Source organism: Delphinapterus leucas, chromosome 3, assembly GCF_059928025.1.
Source record: "Delphinapterus leucas isolate spDelLeu-1000000601 "Yukka" chromosome 3, BTC_Dleu_Yukka2, whole genome shotgun sequence".
Taxonomy (NCBI): Eukaryota; Metazoa; Chordata; class Mammalia; order Artiodactyla; family Monodontidae; genus Delphinapterus; species Delphinapterus leucas.
Genome location: NC_143131.1, coordinates 144,112,976 through 144,132,377, shown reverse-complemented (window position 1 = coordinate 144,132,377; position 19,402 = coordinate 144,112,976). Strand labels below are relative to the sequence as shown.

Genomic DNA, 19,402 nt, shown 5'->3' with positions numbered 1-19,402 from the left:
AAGCTGTCTTTACCTGTTGTATGAGATTACTCTTGTCAGGCACATGTTCTACTATGTTGGGCTATGGAGTTAAATGAGATATGGTCTTTGCCCTCAGAGAGTTTGCAGATTAGCTAGAAAATAGACAAGTACCTAGGTGGGTACCAAAGTCGGTCAAGATTCCTTTGGTTTCAGGTGATAGAAAATTCAACTCAAACTGATTTTGGACAAAATATAAGGGAGATGGGATAGATTGGCTCACATAATCTCAAAATACAGAGGTTTCTGGCATCAGGCATGGGTGGATCCAGCTACTCATAGCATAGCACCAGAACCAGTCTCTTTTCATCTCCTGACTCTGGAAATTCTCTCTTCATGGTAGCTAGATAGCTTCTGGCAACTCCAGTGGAGCGAAAGCTATTGGGAATTTGAGTCATGTATGTACTCCTGAAACAATTACTGTGGTCACAGGGAGTGAAGATGCTTATAAGCCTGGCCTAGACCAGGTGCCCATCTCCAGAGTTGGGGAGAGGGGTCAGCCCCACTTGTATGATATGATCCAAGAGCTGGGGGAGGGGGGCTTCCAAAGAAAAATTTGTTATCTGAAGAAGGGGCAAGAGAAGCCAGGCAGCTAAACATACCAGGGCTCTACTGTGTACATAATGGCTAGCTTATTCCATACAATGTCCTTCGGGTTGGTTGGGCATGCTCTAGGGAATATCACTAATGATTGGAATTGCCTTCTCCATGACAAGCAACGTCCCTCCAGCTTAAGCCAGTCTGGGTTAAATAGACCGTAAGCGTCACCTGCAAAAATCTGACCCAAATTTGTTCTCCATTGCAGTGACCTGGACAGAAATAACATCACCAGGATCACCAAGACCGATTTCGCTGGACTCAAGAACCTCCGAGTCTTGTAAGTAACGCGTGGCTCTCCAATGCATGTTCACACTCAGCTCTTCAGCCTTGTGAAGATGTCCCACTGCCCTGACATCACACCCCCAAGCACCGGACGACAAGAATTCGCCCTTCTGCAGCAGAAAGCCCTTCGTTAGTGCATCCAGGTTTCCTTCCCCAGCTGTCTCATTCTGTGTCTCCATGCTGTAGGCTGGGCTAGACCAATGGAAGAAGTCAGTTCCAGTGACAGGGAACACAGAAGGTTATACACAAGTAAATCAACATGCCCAGCTTCTAGGATGACAGCAGGGTCAGGTTGGCTAACCATGCTTCCCTTCCATAGAGATGATAATTTCTCCCTCAGCCTGTGAATTAAAAGAGCAATCAGGACAAAAGTTATTTATCTTGTTGCTTAATGGAGAGGAGGGGAGGAAGGAGGGAGAGAGTCAGACAGGGTCAGAGCCCTTGCTGAACACTTGCAGCTGTGCAGACAGGTAGCAAAATTTGAGAGGGGCATTGGTGCAGCAGGGGAGCAAGAAATATCAGGTTTCATTGCTAAATATTGAACACTTTCATCCATCCCTAAATCTGAGTGATAAGAAGCTGCCCAAATTCTTGTGCACTGACGAGTCTCAGACATTCAGAGGTACAAGAGAGGAGGAATTGGACCCTCTTTCCTTCTTTACTCAGAAGGTAATTTTGACCCGTAAACGTGGCTCCAGACGTGGAGTGCAGCCTGGGCAGTCGGGCCACTGCCTTGGTGTTTGTCGTGTCCTGGAATCTTGGCTGTCAGCTTTTTACTAGAAGTAGCAGCTAAAGTCTTGGCATCTAAAGCTACCTCCTTCTTTTTACTCATAGCCCATTATAATACAGTGAGTTGTATTTTGGGGACTGGAAATATTAGGTTCTGGTCCTGACTCAGAATTAACTGCCCATGTGACCTCGTACCCTATTGTACTCCTTTGGGCCTTACTTTTCTCATCTGTAAAATAGCGAATGAGTAGTATATTAGTTTTCTAGGGCTACTGTAACTTTGTACCACAGACTGGGGGGCTTATACAACAGAAACTTATCGTCTCAGTTTCCAAAGTCCAAAATCAAGGTGTTGGCAGGGTTGGTTCCTTTTGAGGACTCTGAAGGAAGGATGTGGTCCAGGCCTCTCTTCTAGCTTCTGGTGGCCTCAGGGATTTCTTGGCTTTACGATAGCTGTCTCTGGGTCTCTCTGCATTGTCTTCCTTCTACACATGTCTGTCTCTGTGTCCAAATTTTCCCTTTTTATAAGGACACCAGTCCTATTGGATTAGGATCCATCCTAATGGCCTCATTTAAACTTGATTACTTAGTAAAGACCCTGTCTCCAAATAAAGTCACTTTTTGTTATATTGGGACTTAGGGCTTCAATATATGAATTTTGGGGGGCATGCAGTTTGACCCATAACAAGTATTTAGAAGTCCTTCTAACCCTAATAGTTACACATATAATGCTTTATGATTTTGACACTTTCACGAACAATGTGTGTATTCTCACTGAAACCTGTGGAACATTACTTGTGTCTCACTGTTTTCCTGATTGAGAAGTAGATGGTCATGATGATAACTGATGTATATATGGTACCTTCCACAGACCAAGCTCTGTTACATAGTTATTAACCCTTATCTGCCCAGAGGAAACAGGCACAGATAGGTTAAGTGGTCCCAACTCCACATAGCAGGGAACTGAAGGAGGAGGACTCAGAAGCCAGAATGTGTGCTTTCTAACCTCCATGCAGTGCCTCTGTCCATTTGTGTTATAGGAAGTTTAGAAAACCAGGAAGGTGATAGTCTAGGAATTTGGTAAGTGCAACGTGATGTGCAAGTGGCCGACCGGAGTTTCCCTGAGCAACAGGGTGTGGCACTGCTAGGATCTCAGTGCTGGGCCTCCAGCTAGCAGATGCTCTCCCCTCGATGTGGTCTCTGGTCTTTGGCCAGTGCACCCCCCTCCTCACCATCCCTGGAGGGAAGACCCTACCCTCTGCCAAGTCATTCTTTTGCCCCAAGCAGTCATGCGTCTGTCAAATGACTGGCAGCTCCGACAAGTGTGTGTGGATCAGAATGGAGATTGGGATGAAGGTGGGGGATTTTCATGGCTCAGTTTTAGGATGATTTTTATTAAAGAGATATAGGCAGTAAACTCCTGATTCCAGGTCACTTACCAACTTAAAGAACAAACACTAACTTCTCTATTTTTTTTCCATTTTTTTCCCCCAGAATCTGTGAGAAATGTCCTTTCGTACAAGTCAGAAATTTCACCTAATGCTTCATTTTTCTAACAAAGTCAAAAACAACCCTTTGATTTTCTTACCGTTACATCAGAAAGACTAATAAAAATTCCAATTTCCATATCTGCTGTCTGCAAATAGAAAGTTTAAAATAATCACAAAAGATCATATTAATATCCTCTGGATGGTCTACAACATTCCTTTGACTACAGTTTATCTTTTCAGTTAATTGGTACATTCTTCTTATTTTGATAAGCAGTGCTGAAACCCTCCCCCTCCCCTCACTTCATAGACTCTATTAATATACTGTGTTTCGTTATCTTCCTTAGCAACTCAAAGACAATCCCATTCAAGTGGCCCTTTATTAGTGTGAAAGAATCTGCTACGTGGGGTAGCTGAAACGCTTTCTAACTGACACCAATAAAGTATCCAGACGTTTAAACCATATTTTCCCTCAGTCTATTCTTTTTAGCTGAGTAACCTAGACAACTATCTTTTTGAAAAGCTTTCATCATACCTCGGCGTATTCCCTGTATCTGTTTCTTATTTACAATTTATAGTGAAACCAGAAAAGACTCAGTCGTCTTGAATAATTGGAGCCTGCCACCCATTTCCATGCAGAACTGTTACTACGGTGCAGGTGAATGGGCGAAAGCAAATAAAATGGAGATTGGGGAACTTTGGCTTCATCCAGAGGTTTTCCCCAAATAAAGTACATTCAGGGGGAAGATATAAGAATTGCTTATAACAATTCTTTCTCCCAAGGGGCAGGAATAGGAAAAGGTCTCTCCTGGTGGTATCAATTATATTCCCTTTCTTAGTAGTCTGTTGCAAGAACTCTTGCAAGTATGCCCACAATGTGGGAACCAGCTTTATCCCAAATGGGGTTAATTAAAGAGTTAAACTCCACCCCAGCCATCATCACATGGGGGTGATTTCCGATTCTGATCCAGTGTTAAAAGTAAAAAAATAACAATGCCGAAAGAACTGAAAATGAGCACGGTCTGTATCCCTCTAACTCAGAACAGATTCAAGCCATAGTCAGCCCTTCTGGGTGTCCAGCCCCTCCTGGATCCCCGGGTCTCCTGCATCTGCTCAGTAAAACGAGAGTGATAGCGATGGTTTTAGCACAAACTCCTGAATTGCATCGCAGCCTAGAACTCTGGATGGGAAGTTCACAGCTCATTCATTCAGTGATCCATTTATTCATCAAGTGTTGGTTATTTCTTGAGCCTTTAAAGACCGGGTACTAGGCTGGATTCTGATCGGTCTAGGAAGTAGATCAAGAAGAGACCCTAGCTACCTTACCAGTCAGGATCCCAGCAGGACAAATGAGGAGAGCTAAATAAAGATTTATTTGCAAAGGTGTGGGTGAGATTAAGAGAAACCAGGAAGAGTTAGTTGGCGCAGTTCCCTGAGGCTAGCAACAACGGTCGGTCGCTAGTCCCCTCTGAGCCTCAAGGACCAGTGGGAGGGAGTGGTTACCTGAGCCCAGCAAAGGAAGGACTGCCTGTTAGCACCTGGGGTCTTAGGTAGAGGCATGCAGTCCACCTGCAGTGACTTGGTAGGGAAGGAGGGAGCTGGGAATAAATCCCCCACCTCACTCCCTCTTCTCCCACCCTCTCATCTCCTGCTGGTTGGTTGAACCCAATAGGAAACCAGAGTCAAGGAAGCTTCCTGATGAAGCCAGTAAAAGTTAGCCTCCCAGGGCTTGAGCAAAGAGGAGGAGGGGCAGGTATCAACCATCCCTTCTACTCCCCTTTCTGAAAGAAGCTGGTAGTGTTAGATTAATTAGGACAGAACTAAGAGGTTCCTCATGGGAGGTTGGAGTTAGACTCCTTCAGAAACCCTGAGGGAATGTGACACTAAGCCACCCTAGAGTGTTGCCCCTTGTAACAATTGGGAAGTAATGACAGCAAGCTCTATGATGGATTGATTGATAGTAAAAACCCAGCTGAACAAACCCCCAGTCACAAATACTGAACTGGTTCCCTGTTTAGCAAGATGTGCCAGTGTGAGTCTACTAGCATTCCAAGGCCCTCCTTGCCATATGGCGGGATGGAAAAGGAAGAAAAGGGAAGGAAAAGAACATTTATTAAGCCTCTGATTGTACTCCAGATCCTGGGCTAGATAATTTATATACTTTATTCCACTTTTATTCTTACAAGGACTTATGAAATGTTTTATTTGTGCTATTTTACAGGTGAGGAAACTGAGTCTCTGAGAGGTTGGCTAGATAGTTCAAAAGCACGCCATCAGCTAGTTAAGAAATCAGAAAAGGGATTCTCAACCAAATTTGATAAGCACACCAGATTGGGAGTTAGGTCCACCCTCACTAGCTGTGTGACTTCATACAAATAATTTCTCCTTGGGCAGGTCTCTTAACCTCTGTTCCTGGGAGCCCATGTATGTTAAGTGAGGAGCCTATATGAGACCAGCCTACAGGGGGCAGAAGGAACATAAATGTGTGAATCAGAGTGGATGAGGACTCTGGCCTCATCCAAAGTTGTTGATATTTGGAAATATGAGAGCTGATTTTGGAGTTTCTTCTGTGGGGTGTGTATGTGTGTGTAATATCCCGATTTTGTTAAATGTTTGCAACAAATTCACAAAATTATAAAATATATCGTTGAACCCATACAAAATATCCCCATCGCTCTGATAGTCGGAAACTTCATGTGTCCTGGAGTAGCCTTTTCCTTGATGTAAAATCAGTATGTGCTGTGGTCCAACGTCCTCTTTAGTGTTTTATTCATTCACTAAGTCTATGAAGTGGCTGCTGTGCTGGGCACCTGTGTTAGGGCTGGGACTGTGACGATGAACAGAAGACCTTACCCTCTTGGTCCTTAGGCACAGCGAGGAAGATGAACTTGAAAATAAACACAAGGGCCTGAGTGTTAAGCCTAAGAAGTGCAGTGGGTTATGAAATATCTCAGAGGTGGAGGGCTGGCGTGCAAGGAGTTATTCTGAAGTGAAGGCCAAGCTTCCTCAAGGCTACTCTTCCTTCCTTCTGCTTTTCCGTCAGGTGTCTCAGGGCGCCTGTCCTCCTGCCTGATCCAGAGGAACCCACACAGCCCTTCTAAACTCCACCTACCAAAGAAACATCCTTCAATCACAACTGCGTCCCGGCTAAGTCCCATTCAGCCACCAGGGTCAGCCCTGGATGGAAACTATGCAGCCTCACTTCTTCTCTTTCCTACTGTTCAGCTAATCCATTTTAAGCTGCCATTTTTTTTTTTTCAAACTTAGGGAAACAAATGTTTCATTGTCTGCTCAATTCTTAGGATATGCCACATGCATGAATCAAACTTTTAATCACCTGCTTGGAGGACTTTGGAGGTCAGCAGAGCCTGTGGCTGGGAGGACTGAGCTTTTGTGACCATCACCTTCATGTTGGGAGCAGCCAGGCTCTGGGCTTGTGACGTTTCCGGCACAGGCAGGCACCCAACAATAGCTTCACCTTTCTACGAGGTGACCCAGAGACAGAGTGAGCAGAGAAGGCCCTTTTCAATGAAGTATTTTTGAATCCTTGGAGGAGGGAGCTCCGAGGGAAGAGATGCTGAATATATGTGTGGTTTTTATAAGAAGCAGCTTTTACCTCTTCTTTTTCTGTGCAACATCCTGCAGTGCTTGGGAGGGTATTTGCTGAGAACATTCTTAAAATAGAGGCTTGGAAACCAATCTGTCAGGTAGAAGTATGCAGGCGGTGAAACCCTGGTTACCGTGACACCAAGCTGGGATGTGAATTATCTTGTCCCCCCAGACTGATCCTGGCTGAGGGGGCCCATCCGAGGGTCGAGGGAGGGGCTGAGTGACCATGCCTGCATGGCCTGCAGCCTAGTACGAGGATCCTTGAGGCCCGCTTGTCCTTGACCATTGCTGCCTTTGTGGTTCCAGGCATCTGGAAGACAACCAGGTCAGCGTCATCGAGAGAGGCGCCTTCCAGGATCTGAAGCAGCTGGAGCGATTGTAAGTACAGCACAACCTCCTTTCTTGAAAAGCCTTATTTGTTTGTAAATTGGCTTCGTTGTGGCCTTGCTAAGGAAAGAAAGGGCTCCAATGTTTAATAAAATGTTTGCTATTATATTTAAAGCACATTAGATGCCTGCTAAAGAGACACTGAAACCCATTTAAACTTTTTTTCTTTAAAAGATGCTAGAATTGGCATCTGGGGCTTGTTTTTCTGCTTCCCAGCCTTGAGCTCTGTCTTGGTAGCTGTACGTGGGGCTTGTTCCTGCCCAAGCCTCAGCCTTCCCTTCTGTGGGGGAAGAAGGACCTCAGTTAGCTATCCCTGTCATGGAAACTAGCATCAGAAACTCCCTACTCCTATACATGGGTAGCAGGCTCCCTCCTCAGGCCTTCTCCTCGGGGCCCCCTCTGCCCCATTCTCATGGGAGAAGAAGGACAGGCGGGTAGGCGAGGCCTTCGGTGTGCCTGTATCTTCTCTGAGTGAGCATCAGCCTGTGTCAGGAAGCCCACATATTTTCATGAGAGAATGCATTGCCAGTGGTTTAAAAATAGGCCACTGTTCTGACTCTGACAGAGGGAGAGAGCAAAAGGGGTGGGGATGGGAGATGGATGGAGCCTCCATTCGTCTTGTTGATTAATGCTTTTGCAGAAAACTCTCGGGTCACTGTGATGAGGGAGGCTGCTCAGATAGTTAAGTGGGCAGCTTCCCCTTTCCTCGGTTAATCACATCTGGCAGCTCATAACATCTGGATATTTGCTTTCTGCCCTTTGAGAGGGGATTGTCCCCAAGAGCACTTAGTCATGCTGGTGGGCGGCTCTTTCCATTCTTCTTTCTGTATCCTGGTTGACCTGATATTTCAGCCTCCTTCTCCTGCATTCGGGGGGACGGGCCTGCAACAGCTCTCTGCTCCTCCAGCTTAAGGATCTTCCCATCTTTACCTGTCCTGTTTCCAAATCTCATCTACAGAGATAGGCTTGGGTAAAGTATAGGACTTTCCACCAACTTGTGAGCTTTGTAATGTGCCATCTTTTCCCTTGGAGTCATTCCGTCTGGGGCAACCTGAGGGAATATCACCCAGCAAAAGCCTTTACTCCCCGCTCTGTGTTGTGAACTGTCTCATTCATTGCTCTCCTTCTGGGTCAAAGGTCAGCATATGTTCTCTTGTTGGTTTGAAAATATGACTTTAATTTCTTACAAGGGAAAATAGAGATAAAAATAATGAATGTTGCCTCTATCTATACTTTTTTAAAATGTTAACTCTCCTCCTTATTTAGACCCAGGGGAAAAAAATAAAAGTCCTTGTTGAACCTGCTTCCTTTGTATGAAATACTCAACATTTACGTGGGAGAATAAATACAAAATCCTTTGTGAGAAGGCCACTTCTTGCTGAGTCTTCTGATTAGAAGTATAAATAAATTTCCAATTCATTAATTTCATGGTTGTTGGGAAAGAGCTAATTGAGTACCTTGGACATGCTGGGAACTATGCCAGTATATTATATGCTATCTGTTATTTTATCCCCGCAAAATTCCTGTGAGGTGTGATTACCCTCATTTTGCAGATGAAGAAACAGAGGCTGAGGGAGATGAAGCCAAAGAATTGTCAGTGGGGGGAGCCAAGATGCAAAGCCACATCTGTCTGACATCAAAGCCCACGTCCTTTCATATTTCTCTGCTGCAAGCATTCGATGAAGTGTGATCTTTAGCAATGGCCCTGCAAATAGCCTCTCACATACCCATTGAACTCCAGGGAATATCCGTGGAATAGTCTAGCAAAAGGCGCTTTTGTTTGGCTTGGTCAACATGGCTGAAATACCTTGCGCGTCTGAGGGACTGAGAGGATTACAGTCATAGGGTAAACCTGGCTGTTTCTCTGCTTTGGTGTATTAAGAGGGTAGTGCTAGCTGCTGTACTAGATAAACCCTCAAATCTCATAGCTTAACAGGGTGGAAGTTTACTTCTTATTCATATAAAACCCAGTAAGGGCATTCCTGGTTGCTGGGCCTCTCTGCTCCAAGGGGAGACTTCGGGACATGGGCTCCTTCCGTTCCCTGGCTCCACCATCTTTAAATCGTGGCTTCCAAGGTACCAGTGTTTGTCGGCATCAAGCTAGTGGAAGGGAAAACAGCAGGAAGGATTGTACATGGGAGGTTTTCATGGGAAAGACCTGGAAGGACTACATGTTACTTCTACTGTTACATACCTTGGGCTGGAACTCAGTCATGTGGCCACAGTAAACTGCAGGGGAGGCTAGGAAACTAGTCGAGCTATATGCCCTGGAAGTAGAGGAAACAGGCTTAGTGAACAGCTAGCCAGTTTCTGACTTGTATTGCGAGTGAGCTGAGAAGTACTTGGTCAGGAAGAAGAATGGAAGTATAGGTAGCTGGACTAGTATGTACAGCTGGACAGGCTCTCTCATTTAAGGCCTTTCAGTGTCGGTGTGTGTGATGTGATCTTGACTAGTGTTTATCTGGTTTTGGTTATCCAGTCTGCCCGCAGACCAAGGACTATAGAGTGGGAAATTACAATGTATTTGCTATTAACAACGGAAGAGGTAGAGGGCTGATTGTGCCATCATCCCTGGCTCTCACTACTGGCTTACTTTACCTGTGCCTCTATATTTGATAGTAAATTAATCTTTATTGATCATACTCTGAAAGAGGCTGGAAATTGTATCATTTCTGTAATGTTTATTTTCATTTGGAATGGTCATTACGGGTGTAATCTCTTGAGGCTTACAGGGAAAAGGCAGAGAATCCTGTCCTTCAGGTCTCTACTCAGGAATTCTCTATTCCTCCGTGAAAGGACCTCTGCTCCAGGCTGAGTTAGGTGCCCCTTTCCTCATGACAACACATTATGGTCCATATCATAGCACTTATGCCATATTTTAATTCCCTATTTGCCTCATTGTCTCTCCGCAGAAATATGAGTATTTGGAGATGAGGAATTATGTTCCATTTAACTGTTAGTCTCTAAGCCTTGCACAAAGCGTGATAGTAAGCACTTGTAGAATATTTATCAAATACTTAGGTTTTTGTTGTATACCAGTGGTTCTGAACTGGGACCAGTTTTCCCCGCCAGAGGACCCTTGGCAATGTCTGGAGACATTTTCGGTTGTCAAAACTGTAGGATGTTAATAGCATGTATTGAGTAGAAGTCAGGAATGTGGCTAAACATCCTACAATGTACAGAATAGCTCCCACAACAAAGAATTACCCAGTCCAAAATGTCAGTAGTGTTGAGGTTGAGAAACTCTGCTCTTTCCCTGTTATGTGTCAGATGCCATCTTAGTCATGACATAAGCCATTTCATTTAATCCAGGTAACATTATGAGGTTAGAATTATCATGTCCCTGATATGACAAAATATAAATTTCAAAGCATTGGCTAAATATGCCTACTCTAAATCTAATTTAGCTCGAGCTTGCTTCTGATTTCCAGGAAGTGAACAGGATAGAGGAACAAAATAAGTAAAACCAGCAGGAAACAAGTGAATCCTGTAGCTGAGACATTCTGCAAGATAACTGCCCTGGTCTCTTTAAAAAGTCAGTGTTACGAAGGAGGTGGGACTTGACTGTTGTGTATTGAAAGAAGCTTAGGATAGAAACAGTAGCACAAAACTTGGAAAGGTCAATGGAGTTTGTGTTTGAAGATCTTTGAATTATGCAGAAAGTGATAATAGTGCTAATGTTTATTGCCTTATTAAATCAAAGATTCATTTTGTAATCTGTAAGATAGCTTTTGAAAAGAATAGTTAAAAAAAATATAACCTAATAGAGGGAGAACTGACATAGAATGATACCAAAAAATGTGATTAATTCAAATAAGGGAACATAGAATAAAATGAGACAAAGAAAACAAATAGATGATGTATTTAAATAAAAATATATCATAATTATTTTGTATGAAAATGATTAATACTTTAATGAAAAGACAGATTGCCAGTGTGGATTAAAAAATAAATAATAATTATATGATTCTTTCAAAAGATGGACATTAAGCATAAGGAGAGAGAAAAGCTGAAAGTAAAAGGATAGAAAATGATACCATGAAAACACTAACCAATACAAGGTTGGTGTGGCTGTATTAACACAGATAAAAGAGTTCAAAACAAGAAACATTAATGGAGATAAAGAGGGATATTTCATAATGATAAAGGAGTAAATATACCAGGAAGGTACAGCAAATCTATGTTTGTATGTACTATTATGTATAGTATGTATTATGTATAGTGTGCGTGTATGTGTTATGTATAGTATATATTAAAAACATATTCTGAAAATAAAACAAATATTGAACAGAACTAAATGGATAAATAGACAAGTTCATACTCATTTAAGATATGGTTCTTGTAGTTGATGAACAAGCAGACAAAATTGTTAGTAACAATATAGAATATTTTAATGACAATGTTTGCAGACCTGACCTAAGTGAAACAAAGAGAACAATGCAACCAACAAGTGTAGAATGAACATTCTTTTCAAGTGCATACAGAACTTTTATCAAATACTGATCTAGAAATCAGGTCTCAACAAATATCAAAGGATTAAAATCATAAGGAGTATTTTCTCTGACCACAGTAGAAACACAGAAATCAACAAAAAGCAGTAAGTGGAAATTTTCAAAATATTTGGAAATTGAATGATATTCTTCTAAATAACCTTTGAATCAAAGAACATTTCACTGTTGAAATTGGAAGATATATTTTTCAGAATGTTAATAAACACACAATGTATCACAAAGTGTGGATTGCAGTCAAAGCCATGCCCACAGGAAAATGTATAGCCTTTAAGCATGTTATTTGATTTTTGTAGAGTATATATTTAAAATGAAGTAAGGCTAAAATCTTTATTAAAATGCCCATCATAAGAAGCTAGACAAAGAATAACAACATAGAAGAGAGAAAATCAATAATACCAGAAGTATGTGAAGTAGAAAAACTCTAAAAAACCAAACTTTCATTCTTGAAAAAATTATAAAAACCAGCAGGACTTATTAGTAAACAAAAAAGAAAGAAGACTAAATTACTGGCATAAAGGATAAAATGGGGGACATAACTATGGATTTTACAAAGATTAAAATGATAGTAAGAGCAGATTTTGAAGAACTTTATTTCAATGATTTTAGAGATTAAGTGAAATTAAAAACTGAAACACGAAGGAGTAGAAAGTATGTATAGTCCTAAATCTAATTAAACCTTTAATTAAAATATTTCACTAAGAACTTTCTAAGCTCAGATGACTTTGCCAGTAAATTGCACCAAAGTTTTAAGAAATAAATAGTATCAATTTACCATAAACTCATTCTATTCATAAAATGACTTTTGTCATTTGGATAGCATAACCTTTATAGCAAAACCCAAAAAGGCATTTCAAGAGAAAATATCAACCAACATATTTCATGAATATTTATATGAATTTCCTAACAAAATATTAGTAAAGTGAATTTGGCAGTATCTGAAAAGGATATATTACAACCAAGTTTGGCTTATTCCAGGAAGGCAGGGTTGGTTAAACATTTGAAAATCCCCCCTCTCAAATAAAAACATGCTGAACAACTAGGATAGCAAAACCAAAGACACACAGCATCTACAATAAAGCTAGTTGACAGAGTATCCCAGTAAACGCCTGCCTCCCGAGTGTACGTGGATGGGGGTGAAGGGGGCACAGCTGATGGTTATAAGACTGTTGCATTGTCTCGCCTATGTGGAAGAAAGCAGAGGGAAGTCCTTGAGAACAGGAGACTGATAAAATTACCAACACGTACTCACTGGAAAACACAGTGGTCAAACTGAGAAAAGCCACCAAATCAGAAGGGAGTTTGATTAGATGCAGTTCATGGTGAGAACAAAGGAATCATGATGTGATAATGACTGATAGTACTTGGAGTATTCTGGGTCCTATAAATTCTTCAAACTACCAAAAACAAGGCTCTTTTCCAAAGAAAGGCCTAACGTCGATAAGAAAATTTGGGGACTAGTCAATCAGAACAGGTACAGTAGTAGAAATGAAAAGAAACCTTCTCGATGAAAGTGCTAGAAATCGCCAGAAGAGGCAGATCTTAGAAAATACAAGGCCATCTTTTTCATTAGTTTAACAACAACAACAACAAACAACCCCAAGAAAGAGCTCTCTAGACTCTTAAAGCTAAAAAAGCTATCACTTCCCACCCCTACCTCATAAGACTAAAGGAAATTTCTTTCATTTAAGAAATAAACAACTGGGACTTCCCTGGTGGCGCAGTGGTTAAGAAACCGCCTGCCAATGCAGGGGACACTGGTTCGAGCCCTGGTCCAGGAAGATCCCACATGCCGCGGAGCAGCAAAGCCCCTGCGCCACAACTACTGAAGACCGCGCACCTAGAGCCCGTGCTCCGCAACAGGAGAAGCCACTGCAATGAGAAACCCGCGCACCGCAAAGAAGAGTAGCCCCTGCTCGCTGCAACTAGAGAAAGCCCACGCGCAGCAACGAGGACCCAATACAGCCAAAAATAAATACAATAAATAAATTTAAAAAAAAAAAGCAACCAAGAGGATGATGATTGAAGCTCATACAAAAAATTTTTATAGGAAAAATGAAGAATAAGAAACATAATAATCTCCATAGAAACAATGAAAACATGTAAGAAAGAGGTACCCACAAAACAGATGAAAACTCTAAGGATGGTTCAAAACTAGCTACACAAATTTAAGACTTTATAAACTCTAAAAGAACAACATAAATCTGAATTTTAAAAACTCAGAAATTAGATGATTAGAGAAGAGTAGGATTTGAAATGAAGGGCAGAGAATTCAAGAAACAATTTAGAAATAAACGAATTCATTTCAAAGTAAGTACTGCCAATATTGAAGAAGAGCAAACTTGGAAGAATTACACTATCCAATTTCAAGACTTACTATAAAGCTACAGTAATCAAGATAACATGGTACTTGTGAAATATTAGACATATAAATTTATGGAACAGAATACATAGCCTAGAAATCGACCCATTCGAAAATAGTCCGCTGATTTTTGACAAAGGAGCAAAGACAACTCAATGGAGAAAGAATAGTCTTTTCAACAAATGGTGCTGGGACAATTGGATGTTTATATACAGAACACTGAACCCACACAAACCTTACATCTTATGCAACATTTAATTCAAAATGGATCATAGACCTAAATGTAAAATGTAAAACTGTGAAACGTCTAGAAGAAGACATAAGAGAAAAAATCTACATGACTTGGGTTTGAGGATGAGTTTTTTGCTACAAAATGCATGATCCATGTTAAAAAAAAAAAAAAAGTTGATCAATTGAACTTTTTTTTTTGAACTGTTTTAAAATTAAAAACTTCTGCTCTGCAAAGGGCACTGTTAGGAAAATGAAGAGACAAGTCACAGACCGGGAGAAAATTTTTGCAAAGCATGTATCTGGTAAAGGACTTGTATACAGAATATACAAAGAACTTTCAAAACACAGCATTCAGAAAACAAACATTCCTACCCACAAAAAAGAAAGAAATGAGCAAAAGATTTGAAGAGGCACAACACCAAAGACGATATACAGTTGGCAAATAAGCATATAAGGACATCCTGAACATCATTTTTCATTAGGGTAATGCAAATTAGACAACAATAAGGTACCACTGCATATCTACTAGAATGGCTACGGTACTAAAAACTGACAATACTAATTGCTGCTCAGGAGGTAGAGTAACTGGAACTCTCATTTATTACTGATGGTAATGCAAAATGGTACAGCCACTTTGGAGGACAGTTTAGCAGTTTCTTACAAAGCTAAACATAATTGTATCTTATAATCCAGATCAGTGGTTGCTAGGGGTTTAGCGAAGAGGAGGGGATGTAGGGTCAAATAGGTGAAGCATGGGAGAGGGGGTCGCTGAGAATGGTGAAACTATACTGTGTGATATTGAAATGGTGATGCACAACATATGCCTTGATCAAACCCAGAAAATTTAACAGTGCAATGAGTGAACCTTGATGCATGCAAATTAAAAATATCATTTAGGAAATTGGAGGATCCCACAGTGGAATGCACACTGTGATGAATGTGTGAATCAACCTCACTGAAGGTGATGGGGAAAAAGGTGCTGACCAAAGTAGACTTGAAATGACTGGAGTCTATGAGACTAAAGTCAAAAGGAATAGCACACAAGAACTGGACTCTGGTTGACAGAGTTGTTTCCCACAGAGGTATGGGTTAACAATTCTGAAATCACTACACATGTATATTGGAATTCAACAGTGGAAAGACAAGCAATGTCGTTACAGACTAGCAATGGGGAAAGCTATAATGACCCATGTGGTAATGGATTAGAGTTAGAGACACCAGTATGAACAAATGTTTAACCTAATATAGATACTTTCACTTAATACAGGTGGACATATACGTAGAAATATTTATTGGTATGTGAATAGACATAGGTTTTTATACAAGCAAATATTTCTTTGCTCTGTTAGCGAGAGGGCCTAGAAGCAACCCAGATTTTGGCTTCTAATCAGTTCTCCAATAAAAAGTAACTAAGGTGTCTTGGAAAAATGGGTAGATTCTAGGATGAGGGCATGAGATAAATTGTGCCAGAAAGGAAGTGCTCAAAACAACAACAACACGACAATTATGGGGAAATGTCAAAAGGACATGGGAGCCAACTGAAAGAGCTCCTAACGGCCAAAGCTGAAAGAATTTGAAAAACAAAATAAATGAGTATCAGATTACAACCAAAGTATAAAATAAATATCCATGAGTTCATACTAATATAAATAAATGATTGAATAAATAAATAAATGGGGAGAGGAGAAATCACCCATCCAGAAGAATTCTAAGGAATTTATGTAGATTTTCTGCCCTCAAGAAGGTAGAGCGTAACTCTTCACTCCTTATGTGTGGGCTTTGCATAGTGACTGGCTTCAAAAGAGTATGAGAAAGGGAGGGTGGGGAATAGTAACTTTATAGTGGAGAAATATGACACACACTCCCTCAGCCAGGTGATCAAGGTCTATATCAAAAGTGGTAAGTCAGGTCAAAAGTATGTATCTTGGATATGATGTAATGAACATAGCAGTTCCCATCTGTGATCTTCATCTCAAAAACCCATCACCCCAGTCTAATGGGAAAAACATCAGACAAATCTCAATCAAGGGCTATTTCTAAAAAACATGTGACTAGCCCTCAGTACTATCAAGGTCATCAAAGGCAAGACAAGTCAGAAACGGTCACGGCCAAAAAGAGCATAAGGAGACGTGACGACTAAATGTAATGAGGCATCCTGGATGGTATCCTAAAACACAAAAAAGTCACAGGTAAAAATTAAGGGACTCTTAATAAAGTATTAACTTTCATTAATAACAGTGTATCAATATTAGTTCATTATGGCAAGTGTACTATATTAATGTAAGATGTCAAGAATAGGGGAAATTGGGCATGAGGTATCTGAGATCACTCTGTACTGTCTTCCCAACTTTTATGTAAATCTAAATTAATATAAAACATTGGTTTTTAAAAAGTGGACTATGCCAAACTCTGCTTGAATTACAGATTCATGAGCAAAATAAATGCTATTGGTTTACACCAAAAACGCATTCATGCATACTCACCTAGATGGAACTCAAGGGCAGATAAATGTAATGGATGATGCTGTAAGAGAAGTGGATTATAGAGATGTGGATGGTCCTAGAGACTGTCATACAGCGTGAACTAAGTCAGAAAGAGAAAAACAAATATCATATATTAATGCATATTTGTGGAATCCAGAAAAATGGTACAGATGAACTGGTTTGCAAGGCAGAAATAGAGACACAGATGTAGAGGACAAATGTATGGACACCAAGGGGGGAAAGCGGGGGGTTGGGGGTGGGATGAACTGGGAGACTGGGATTGGCATATATACATATATACGCTAATATGTATAAGATAGATAACTAATGAGAACCGGTTGTATAGCACAGGGAACTCCACTTCGCTGTACAGTAGAAACTAACACAACGTTGTAAAACAACTGTACCCCAATTAAAGAAAAAGAGAGAAATGGAAAATGGAAAGGAGTATTTTTAGTATTTTTTAAAATCAGTAAGAAACTAATAGGGAGGTAAAAAGGATTTAAGAGAAAGTGGTAGATATGGAAGTCAGTCAAAGAAGTTCTAATACACTTATAATATGAATCTCTGAGGAAGAAAACTAAAGCAGTGGAACAAAACTAATAGTAATGAAAATCTTTTGAAATAAAAGATGATTTGAAGGTACATACTGAAAGGAAAACTGAAAGTCTGGAAAAATAGACCAGGTTCAAAACTAAATATTCTAATAAAAGCATTTTGTATTTGAAAGAGAAAAAACATCCTTAAGCATTCAATGGATTAGACACTTACAATGGAAAAGAAAATCAGATTGCTAGCATATTTTTGACACCAAAACCAGAATACAGTTGAATAATTTTTTAAGGAAATAAACTGTGAAGCAGAGATTTTATAAAATGTGAACCAGAGCCCTACATATATTCAAAAGTAATGGCTACAGAAAACCTATTATGAGCATTTAGGAACTCAGACATCAGGGTTTTCATGGATCCCTGCTTAAGGAATCTCCCAGAGAACACGTTTCATACAACTGGAGAGGTATTGGCATTAAGGACAGATATGATCCGCACTTCCCAAACACCTGGAAGTTAGGTGGAGTCTTGTGACTGAATCTTGGACTTCCATGGAATGAGACTGGGGGTGCTGTGTTCTCCATGGTCCTCCATCCTTGCTGTCTTCTCCTATGGTGGCTAAACGGACAGGACTCTAAGAACTTAAAGGATGTAGAGACACAAAGTGAAAGGATTCTAAGCCCCTGCTGACATGCATGTGGCTCTCACATGAACAAGAAATAAATTTCTATTATTTCAAAAATAACAATGTATTTCATCCCATTAACAGAATAGATGCGAAAAGTCATTTCATCTCCATAGATGTAGAAAAAAATATCTAATGAAATTCAACACTAATTCATGATTTTAAAGTATTTAAAATGCTAAGAATAAAATGGAACTTTTTGTTTTTTTGTGGGACGCGGGCCTCTCACTGTTGTGGCCTCTCCCGTTGCGGAGCACAGGCTCCGGACGCGCAGGCTTAGCGGCCATGGCTAAGGGGCGCAGCCGCTCCACGGCATGTGGGATCTTCCCGGACCGGGGCACGAACCCGTGTCCCCTGCATCAGCAGGCGGACTCTCAACCACTGTGCCACCAGGGAAGCCCAAAATGGAACTTTTTTACAAAGAAACCTAAATCAAATAACATTGTTAATGGTGAAATATTTAAAACATTCCTCTTGAGAGACACCTGTCATCATGACTCCCATTCAACATTGTATTGGAAATCCTGGTCCTGGCCATGATTTAAAAAAAAAAAAAAGAAGAAGAAGAAGGAAGGATGGAAGAAAAGAGAAAGAACAGGCATAAGGATTAGAATAGAAGAAATATCAATGTCATTATTTGCAGATGACATGATTAAATACATGGAAAATGCAAAATAATCTACAGATGAACTCTCAGGATTCCTAAGTGAATTCCTCAGGTCACTGGACACAATGTACCAAAAAAATCAGTGTAACTTCTGTATACTAACAACAAATGATTAGGAAATTTAAAAAAATAATGTGTGTTAACAGCATCGAAAAACATCAACTGCCCAGGAATAAATCTAATGAAAGATGTGCGAGGCCTTAACACAGAAAACAACAAACATTACTGGAAAAATGAAAGTTGACTCAAATATATAGAGCAATACATTATGTTCATGGATTGGAAAAGTCAATATCTCAGGGATGTCAGTTCTCTCCCAATTGATATGCGGATTCAGGGCAGTCCTAATGCTAACAGGTTGTTGTGGAAATTGTGAAAATGATTCTGAAGTTTGTATGGAAATGCAGTTGGCCAAGAAGAGCCAAGACAGATTGAAGACCCAGGTAACAGAAGGACACTTCATTTGTAATAAAGATGACACTGTGAAGCAGCTTGAAATGGGTGATCTGTCTAATAAATTGTGATCGAATAATTGGATATGGAAAATGAATTATCTTGCCCCCGGCTCATACCATTCACAAAATCAGTTACAGATGAATTGTAGATTTACACATGAAAGATGAAGTAATAACACTTCTAGAATATAACAGGATATCTTCATGGCTTTGCAGTAGTTGGTATTTCTTAATCAGGATACAGAAGGCATTAACTTTACAGGAAAAAAAATAGGTAACTTGGACTACATTAAAATAAATAACTTTTGTTCATCAAAATACATCACTGAGTGAAAAAGCATGCCAGAG

General features: G+C 40.5%; 1 protein-coding gene across 1 annotated transcript in view; it reads left to right on the top strand.

The window, feature by feature from the left end:
- SLIT3 (slit guidance ligand 3) overlaps positions 1-19,402 on the top strand; it is a 611,722-nt gene that overhangs the window by 43,872 nt on the left and 548,448 nt on the right. The window contains exons 2-3 of the mRNA XM_022595144.2: positions 824-895; positions 7,032-7,103. Of these exons, the coding sequence (XP_022450852.2) occupies positions 824-895; positions 7,032-7,103 (144 nt within the window). The remainder of the gene's footprint in view (positions 1-823; positions 896-7,031; positions 7,104-19,402) is intronic.